The sequence below is a fragment of the Etheostoma spectabile genome, chromosome 15 (genome assembly GCF_008692095.1).
Source record: "Etheostoma spectabile isolate EspeVRDwgs_2016 chromosome 15, UIUC_Espe_1.0, whole genome shotgun sequence".
NCBI lineage: Eukaryota > Metazoa > Chordata > Actinopteri > Perciformes > Percidae > Etheostoma > Etheostoma spectabile.
Genome location: NC_045747.1, coordinates 20,275,860 through 20,285,845, shown reverse-complemented (window position 1 = coordinate 20,285,845; position 9,986 = coordinate 20,275,860). Strand labels below are relative to the sequence as shown.

The following is a 9,986-nucleotide window of genomic DNA, read 5'->3' as shown; positions in this document are numbered from 1 at the left end:
CACACACACACACACACACACACACACACATTGAATTCAGTTTGAGTGATGTCGACAGGACAGACAGATGGACTGATACTCATGCATTCACAGAACTCCTCTGCAGCTTACAGAAGTCCGTCACAGAGAGGATTAACCAACCCTCTGACTGCCATTGCTCTGTTTCTCCTTTTTAATCTCATTCTCTGTTTAAAAACATTCAAGTTCACCAGCTGTTTCCGAGGGTAAACACAACCTTTCTTAACCTTAACGCTGCATGTATGATTCTTTGGACACTAGGGGGCAGAAAAACAAACCTGTTTTCAACATTGAGTCAGCAGATGGGACATGGGCCAAACGATTACAAATAAAAGTAGAAGTCAAATACATTTCCCCCCAAAGATGGTTTCTGTCATTTAAGGTGGTTTTAAAGGTCCCATGACATGGTGCTCTTTGGATGCTTTTATATAGACTTTCGTGGTCCCCTAATACTGTATCTGAAGTCTCTTTTATATAACCTATGGTCTCCTAATACTGTTCTGAAGTCTCTTTTAATAGACCTTAGTGGTCCCCTAATACTGTATCTGAAGTCTCTTTTATATACCTTATGGTCCCCTAATACTGTATCTGAAGTCTCTTAATATAGACCTTAGGTGTCCCCTAATATCATGATCTGAAGTCTCTTTTAAATAGACCTTGGTGGTCCCCTAATACTGTATCTGAAGTCTCTTTTATATAGACCTTAGTGGTCCCCTAATACTGTATCTGAAGTCTCTTTTTATATAGACCTTAGTGGTCCCCTAATACTGTATCTGAAGTCTCTTTTATATAGACCTTAGTGGTCCCCTAATACCATATCTGAAGTCTTTTATATAGCCTTAGTGGTCCCCTAATACTGTATCTGAAGTCTTTTATAGGACCTTAGTGGTCCCTAATACTGTATCTGAAGTCTCTTTATATAGACCTTAGTGGCCCCCTAATACTGAATCGAAGTCTCTTTTATATAGACCTTAGTGGTCCCCAAATATGTATCTGAAGTCTCTTTTATAAGACCTTAGTGGTCCCCTAATACTGTTCTGAAGTCTCTTTTATATAGACCTTAGTGCTCCTAATACTGTATCTAAGTCTCTTTTATAAATACCTTAGTGGTCCCCTAATACTGTATCGAAGTCTCTTTTATATAGACCTTAGTGTCCCCTAACTGTATCTGAAGTCTCTTTTATATAGACCTTGTGGTCCCCTAATACGTATCTGAAGTCTCTTTTATATAGACCTTAGTGGTCCCCTAATACTGTATCTGAAGTCTCTTTATATAGACCTTAGTGGTCCCCTAATACTGTATCTGAAGTCTCTTTTAAATAGACCTTAGTGGTCCCCTAATACTGTATCTGAAGTCTCTTTTATATAGACCTTAGTGGTCCCCTAATACTGTATCTGAGAGTCTCTTTAAATAGACCTTGGTGGTCCCCTATACTGTATCTGAAGTCTCTTTTATATAGACCTTAGTGGTCCCCTATACTGTATCTGAGTCTCTTTTATATAGACCTTAGTGGTCCCCTAATACGTATCTGAAGTCTCTTTTATATAGACCTAGTGGTCCCCTAATACATATCTGAAGTCTTTTTATATAACCTTAGTGGTCCCCTATATGTATCTGAAGTCCTTTTATAATGGACCTTAGTGGTCCCCTAATACTGTATCTGAAGTCTCTTTTTATAGACCTTAGTGCCCCCCTAATACTGAATCTGAAGTCTCTTTTATATACCTTAGTGGTCCCCTAATAGTTATCTGAAGTCTCTTTATATAGACCTTAGTGGTCCCCTAATACTGTATCTGAAGTCTCTTTTATATAGACCTTAGTGGTCCCCTAATACTGTATCTGAAGCTCTTTTATATAGACCTAGTGGTCCCCTAATACTGTATCTGAAGTCTCTTTTATAAGACCTTAGTGGTCCCCTAATACTGTATCTGAAGTCTCTTTTCTATAGACCTTAGTTGGTCCCTATACTGTAATTCTGAAAGGCTCCTTTTCCCAAAATTCTGCCTTGGTGCAGAATAACAGCCACTAGAGCCTGTCCCACAATGAGCACATAAGAAAACTTAGAATGTGCCATTTCTAAATCTGTAGCTTTTGACGAGGATGAGGGGCATGACTGCCCCCCCCCCCCAGTCACCCTGCTAGTCGCCTGATGGACATGCGACTGGCAGGGCAGGTGTATGGTAAATAAATACTGCGACTATAGAGGGAGAAAGTGGAAATGCGTCCAGTTTTATACAGTCTATTGTCTGGATCTGATTTGTGAAAACCGTTTCAGTATCAAGTAGTGCGACATTATTAGGGACTCATTATGCTTTAAACAACGCGTTTGTCAGAGCTATCTGAAGCCCCCCACAGCTTTCCGACATCCCACCCAGGGCGACTGGTTGCAACAAGTTTTAGCAACGTTCCAAAACCAACAATCTGACAATCCCACTTTCAACAGTAATTGCGTAGCTGCCTCCTTTTTCATTCTTCACACAATCCCCACCTTCACCTTTTGTGTTTTCAAATAAGTGGAGCACCAATCACAGCCAATCTTGAGTGGGTCCCTTCACTGGGAGAATGAATAGACTAGACTGGCCCATATTTTCCAGCACCAGCTTTTTAAAAAATCAGAATTGTTTTTTAGCCCTGTTGTAGAAGTCTTCCCGAGATGAAATACTAACATTAAACCAAAGTTGTGCAGCTCAGCCGTGTGTGATTTCAGGTGCAGCTCGTGCATCAGTCACACACACAGGTTTTTCTGATTGTTCTCAAATTTTCTTTTTTTTTCCCCGAGCTCTTCATCTTGACAGTCTGCGTCAGCTGTAACGTTCAGCTGCTTGACAGATGAGTCCGTCGTTTTTTTCAGTGAAGACGACAGGAGACAGTTTCAAACTCATTTTTAACTTGTCAGGAGTTTCTTTCCTCTGCAGCAGCAGAAACACGCTGCAGTTCTAAAAGAAGGTCAGTCCCGCTGCGCCTCTCAGAACTGGCTGGACAGCGGAGAGCAGCACGATTTCCCAGGTCAAAGTTCAGTCAGATTGGAAGAGATGGGGTCACGACCACAACTGTCTCACTCTGCTCCACGAAGAAATGAAAGGGAAGTTACGTACACTCTGACACGGGAGGCCGGGGTGGAGGATTTATCATGGTTAGCTTCTCCCGGAGTTTTAGTTGCTTAATGTATTCTGTAATCTCAGCATTCTGGGATGGGAGAACAACTCTGCTCTGGTTTATTGGCATTTCTTTGCACCAATCACATTTGTCTTGGGCGGGGCTAAACTCTGGATGTAATAATAGTGCCTCTCCGAAACAGCCTTGGAAAGGAAGTTGTGTACTTCTTCAAAAGTTGTTTACAGTTTTTTTCAACTGCTTACACACCAAAGATTTTCAGGTCACACAATTTTTGAATTTTCTCTCACTGAAAGTGCAAAACTACACACCAGATCTCCAAAATCATAAGATTTTTCTCAGCCTTTGAGTCTGTTTCTTTCTTAACACTACACACAATTATCTACCCAAAACACAAACATCTAACAAGAAGTGACTTGCTTTCCTTTTCCCAACACAACCAATCAAAAGGCTACACTTATTTACCTAGGCACACGCACACACATACACTCCTCACATGTGAAAACACTGTATGCTTAACTGAACGCTAACCAATCACTGCTTTAGGCCTATACCTAGGTCAAAGGTCAGATCACCTGTTTTGAACACACTGGACCTTTGAGAACTTGAAGCATTTCTGAGGAACGTGGTTATTTCATCCTCAGTTTCTAACTTGCACATCATGTTGTGTTTTATTTGAAGACTCAGCACCACCGCTGCTCCATCACCTAATCCAACCGTTTATACTGGGGGGGGGGGGGTCCAGAGGAGCAGGCTGATTGTTAAAATGTCTGCATCGACACACCACACACCTTGTCAGCAATCCATCCTCACCGAATTTGCATAAAATGTCATTTACCGGCCAAAATAAACAACTTACCCCCCCTCCCCCCGTCCCCATCAGCCCTTTCCATGCACACATCCAGACACTTAATTGGAAAAACACAACCAGGAGGAATCTGCTGAGCGTGGAATTGATTTGCAGGTTAATTTCACCGCAAACCCCTGTTCATATTACATATTTTATTTTGTGAAGGCTGCTGAGAGTGAGCGGGGTGGTCGTGCCCAACAAGGTGGCCAACAGCAGTAAATAGGGATTCTGATCATTTACTTACTTGCTGTTGAATCCAACAACTTCATTAGCTGATGTAGATTTGGTTGTGTCTACTTTAATTACCGCACGATGAACTCTACACACACGATCGGTGGCTTGTGTACATTTTGTTATGAAACCCGATGTCAGAGTCCCAGAGCTTAACCGCTGACTGATTACACACAACATCCACTTCAGTTCACAGGCTGCAGTCAATTTCAGACAAGGTTGCTCGGAGCCACTGATGGCTCTCAAATACAGCCTGCAGTGTGTGTGTGTGTACGCGTGTGCGGCAGTGCGTGTGTGTCTCCAGCAGGGAGTCCAGATGTTGATCAATTCCTGTTGGAGGCATTCATCTGTGGTGACGACGTCCATGTGACGGGCTCCATTTTCCCCATGAGTGCAATTCTCTTCTCCATCCAGTCCCCCACCTGTTGCCCGTCCTCCTGTCTCATCTTTTTTACAACAGGAGTTTTTGAATGAAAAGGAAATCAGTGATTTTGGGGTCGGACTGACAATCCACATTGACTGTTTATTTGTAGCATTTGTGCTGCCGATCAATAGTCAGTCAGCTCCTGCACCAGTCTGGGATCTGTCAATGCCAAGGCTTCATGTCTCCAACTCCAACTCAAACTCGACCTGCAGCTTTGGCAAAATTGTGCAATTTATTTCCCAATTTTGTTCAGGCATCTTTTTCTCTGGGTGTGTTTGATAAAAATGTCCAGTAATATGTGTGTGTGTGTGTGTGTGTGTTTGTGTGTGTGTTTGTGTGTGTTGTGTGTAAGTGTTTGATTGAGTAGGTCTGTGTATTTGTAGGTGTGTAAGTGTGTGTTTGTGTGTCTTTGTGGGAGAGAGTGTGTGTATTTGTAGGTGTGTAAGTGTGTGTGTGTGTGCGTGTGTGCGTGTGTTTGTTTGTTTTGTGCGTGTGTGTTTGTGTGTGTGTGTCTTTGTGTGAGTGTGTGTGTGTATTTGTAGGTGTGTACGCGTGTGTTTGTTTGTGTGTGTAAGTGTGTGTTTGTGTGTGTGTTTGTAGGTGTGTAAGTTTGTGTTTGTTTGTTTGTGTGTGTGTAAGTGTGTTTGTTTGTGTGTGTGTTTGTAGGTGTGTAAGTGGGTGTTTGTATGTGTGTAAGTGTGTGTTTGTTTGTTTGTGTGTGTGTTTGTAGGTGTGTAAGTGTTTGTAGGTGTGTGTGTGTGTGTGTGCATGTGTGTGTGTGATGTTGTTTGGGTGTGTTTGTAGGTGGTGTGTGTGTGTGTGTGTGTGTGTGTGTGTGTGTGTGTGTGTGTGTGTGTTTAATTATGCGGCACTGACATAGTCCTGAAGGTCAGTTTTTTGTCATAGAGAGCAGGTAGTTAAGTAAGGTAAGAGACTAAGACTGAACCATATTTTATTAACTTTATCTTGACTACACTTTCCACAGATGTTATAGAATTTAAAAACATTGACAACGGACATTATCTGGGTTTCGTGTCATCGTCTGATCAAAGTTCCTGTCTTGGCCTCAGGGTTGAGTAAAGTTCCCACCTGGAGACAACAGCGGAGGAGGGTTTTTACCCTTAAAGATGGATTGTTGTTGGTTTTCCTTTAAATCTTCCTCTGCACTATACATCAGTGGGCAGGGAAGCAGCTGCAACAACCATATTTCAGCCTGATGACTTTGTCAGGCTGAAAATCTGCCTTTGTTTCCTGCAAAAGGCAAACAACTCGGCAAAGAGGAGCAAAAAAGGGACCCGGCCAAAAGTAAATCAGCAGAACATTCTGTACAAAACAAAGCCTGAAGACTGAGAGGTGCTTGAAGTTTGTTGTTCTGGAGTACGCACATGAAGCTAGGTTAGCAGTGGTGTGTTGCAGGGCTGCTCTGTGCCCGGGGTGGATCGTGTGACAGGCTGCTGCTGCACAAAGCTGTGTTAACTCGCGCCTCGTGATCTACTGGATTTTATTCAGACGGAAAACAAAGCTGGGGCGAACCCACAGATGGTCCCATATATCCAATGGGAAATCTTGTCCGGGGCATCTATCCAACAACACAGCAAAAAATATGTGTGTGTGTGTGTGTGCAGAGGTGTGTGTGTATTTGTGTGTTTTCAAGCCAGAAAAGGGGATTTTACCGTCAAGCAGACACAGTGACTCACGGCTCTGTTTTAGCTTTAAAGCTCACAAATGATATGCTGACGTAACAGTAGAAACCAACTTAAATAAAGGATTTGATTGGATGTGTTTGTTAAGGGGATAGTCTGATTGTTGTATTCTAACTCGAATGTATTTCATATGTTATATTTGATCACACTATTGGCAGCTCAATGACATTGTGGCGTGCAGTACGAGTGAGGAAAACATGCAGGTGGATGTTGGAACACAGCCAGAAATACACCAGAAACACGTGAAATGTGAAATTCAAAGCCTGTATTGTTTTGGAGTGTCCTTTTTTTGGATTTCCTGTCATTAAATAAAAGTGTGTTCCTGCAATCTGAGAAAATGGGAAAATAATGTTATCCAAAATGTAAGTAGTAGAAGGCATGAAGCAGCAGAACATGTTGGACCCTCACAGCGGGTGGAGGGGGGGGGGCCGGCGGGAAATCCGGTTTTCTATAAATTGCGTTTATAGGCAACTACTGTAATTGCATGCAGCTTATCCACATAATTTGTGTTGTTTGCACGCTCTCGGTTAATAGAAAGGAAGGACGGAGGTCTGCTGCAGGGACTTGAAGCACAGAACAAGACGTCTACAGCTTTTTAACATTTAACAGAAAACCAAAATCTTCCCCTATAACCTTTAACAAGGTGGCGTAATTTGGTGTGTATGTGATTAAGAAGATCTTAATCTATAATTTAAGATGTTTTTTATATGCATTTGATCGATTTGAAAGAAAATATGAGGCACTAATGGACCCCTTTCCCGATTTTAGTTCCTTGTGTTTTGTTTTGAGCGAACTGAAACCAATAATTAACATTTTATTACGTTATTATATAGTGTTTATTGCTTGTTTCAATCACTTTTACAACATACCTGCACTGCCTACAATGTAGACCTTTGTTTTTGTTCTACATTCTATGTATTCCGTATTTTATTCTCTGTACATTACTCTGCACTGATTTGCTTTTTGCACTTCTGGTTGGATGCCTTGACTGCATCTCATTGTCTCAGTACCTACACTCTGAATCTAACTGAATCTAATACAGCATGGACAAAAGACCAAACGCTCCTAAATGCTGTGATCCAGAGGGTTAGGTGTTCTCTGAAACCAAAAAATATTTCACTTGATGTATATACTGTATAGTGTGTATGTGTGTGTGTTAATATTTTAAGTGTTTGACTGCAGATAAATCCAACAGCATTATCACACATTTATCAACGCACCGTTTTCTGCTCTGTTTATTGACTCCTGAAGTGCTTTGTCACTCTGAATCACTCACACAAGCACACACAGACACACACACACAACACACAACACACACACACACACACACACACGCACAGACAAGCTGCATTGATCTGGAGGTGGGTGCCATAAAATGAGAGGTGATGGATGGGTGCAGTGGGCGGCTCGGCCTTGTCGCTGGTGATTTTCATGCCTGGAGATGTGAGCTCTCTGCTGACTGATCGATAAAAGGGGCCTGGCCGTTTCTACGTGTTCTTCCAGCGTGTCACACGTGGAAAAACAAATAACAGAGAGGTGTGTTCCATCAGAGCAGATTTATACATCTGTCATATTGGACCGGGGGTTTCCCTAATAACTAGAAATATGTTTATCATCCTTGTTCTGTGGGAGATTTGTCACCATTTGATTAATGTAATGGAGCTTAAGTCTCGGCTGTTTTATTGTATATTACAGTAAATATTCATAAAACAAGGCATCAAGTAGAAAGCCCGGCTAGTGTCCAGCAGAGGCCTTCTTTTGTGCATTACTATTATTAGTATGTGTGTTTCAGCATTCAGCAAATTAGATTATGATGACGACTGTTACGAAAAACACTTTTTTTCAGGATGTAAAGCAGCTGAAATATGATGCAATAAACATTAAGAGATGAAAGCTGACAAGATTCATGTTGCTTTTTCTTCCAGCAAAGTGTTGTGTAATGTCTCGTGTTACTTAGTTTGCAGGAAAAATGATTAACTTTAGTGGATTTGTGGTAGTACTTTATAAAGGGATTACTGTATACGTTGTAATAAAGGCATATTCTTTATTGATCATTTATAATCAGATTAATGAGAATAACTTTTGGTTTGTCACGTTGGGAAAAATCTATTTGGCTGGTGTTGTTATAAATGTTGATAAGGCATTATGAAAAGTTTCTGTCCTTCTAATAAACCACCTGCAGCTGTACATACGATTACGTATCATTATATCAATTTGATAACCCAAAACGATCACAAAGAGACGCCAAAGGACCTCAAGGATGTGGAAAATGACTAAAGTAGACTCTACTCTTTGAGACTTTTTCAGTTTGAGTGTCTTGACAGGACGTTTACATGTCTAAGCTCAGGGGCCGATAGTGTTATATTAATTGATATATATATATATATATATATATATATATATATATATATATATATATATATATATAATAATAATAATAATACATTTTATTTAAAGACGCCTTTCATGGCACTCAAGGACGCCGATATATATATATATTTATATATATATACACACAGTCTATGGTTATAATCCATAAACACACCGGTCTCCCTTAGCATTACTGCAAACTTGGACACTTATGGGTGAGACTGGGTTGGTCACTGTGTGACACACACTTCTAAGGCATTTTCTACTGTTAAAATAAGTAGAACTAGATTATTAGTTGATTAGTCGACAGTAAATCGGTTTAATCATTTTTCATGTAAAACATTTATAAATTCGCTTTTCTTTGTCGTCTTTACATTCCGTTTGTCTCAAAAAACTAGATATTCTGAAGGTGACATTTATCTGGGGGTATTTTTATATAAAATAAAATACAGCGTTAATGATAATTATAGATGTACGTAGCAGCTCTGCGTGTCATTTAGAGAGAAAAATAAGAGTATGGTCACAGTGATGACGCACGAGAAACCGAGAGAGAGAGAGAGAGAGAGAGAGAGAGAAACAGAGAGATACAGAGAGAAAGAGAGACGGAGACAGAGAGTTTCCTCAGTGAGCGTCCTGCTCTCTCCAAGTGAGCGGTGTTGTGTAGAGCTGGAGGTCTGGGAGGTGATGCTGAAGTAGATGGAAGATTTATCCTTTACGGTTTTCTCTCGGGGAGTCCGGACCACCTGTCACTTCTCTCCGCTCTGAGGACGAACTAACACAAAGAAAGGAGAAAAGGGGCAGAGCGGCGCGTAATTCCTCTGTGCGTCTCGGCGGCCCCGCCATGCCTCTCCTCCTCCTCCTCCTCCTCTTCCTCCTCCTCTGACCGCCTCCTGCCTCTTCCTCCTCGGATGAACTTTCTCGCTGCCTGCGGGGACGCGGTTGCTCGAATCGAGACCATGAAGACGACGCGGAAGTGTCGCGCGCTGCTGTCGGTGGGTCTGAACCTGGTGGCCCTGTTCTTCTCCACCACCGCCTTCATCACCACGTATTGGTGCGAGGGCACCCAGCGCGTCCCCAAGCCCAACTGCAGCAAGCAGCGGCGCCACAACTGCATCGACTACGGCGTGAACGAGACGGACCAGAACAAGGTGCACTACAGCTGGGAGACCGGGGACGACCGCTTCCTCTTCCGCCGCTTCCACACCGGCATCTGGTACTCCTGCGAGGAGAACATCCACGAGGCAGGTGGGCACATGAGTCCAGCGGTTGTTAGCC

The 9,986-nt window shown here is 42.1% G+C and overlaps 1 protein-coding gene across 1 annotated transcript in view; it reads left to right on the top strand.

The window, feature by feature from the left end:
- The first annotated feature begins 9,289 nt into the window (after positions 1 to 9,289).
- Positions 9,290 to 9,986, top strand: part of gsg1l (gsg1-like) — a 79,828-nt gene continuing 79,131 nt past the window's right edge. The window contains exon 1 of the mRNA XM_032537517.1: positions 9,290 to 9,956. Coding sequence (XP_032393408.1) covers positions 9,620 to 9,956 — 337 coding nt within the window. The 5' untranslated portion in view covers positions 9,290 to 9,619. The remainder of the gene's footprint in view (positions 9,957 to 9,986) is intronic.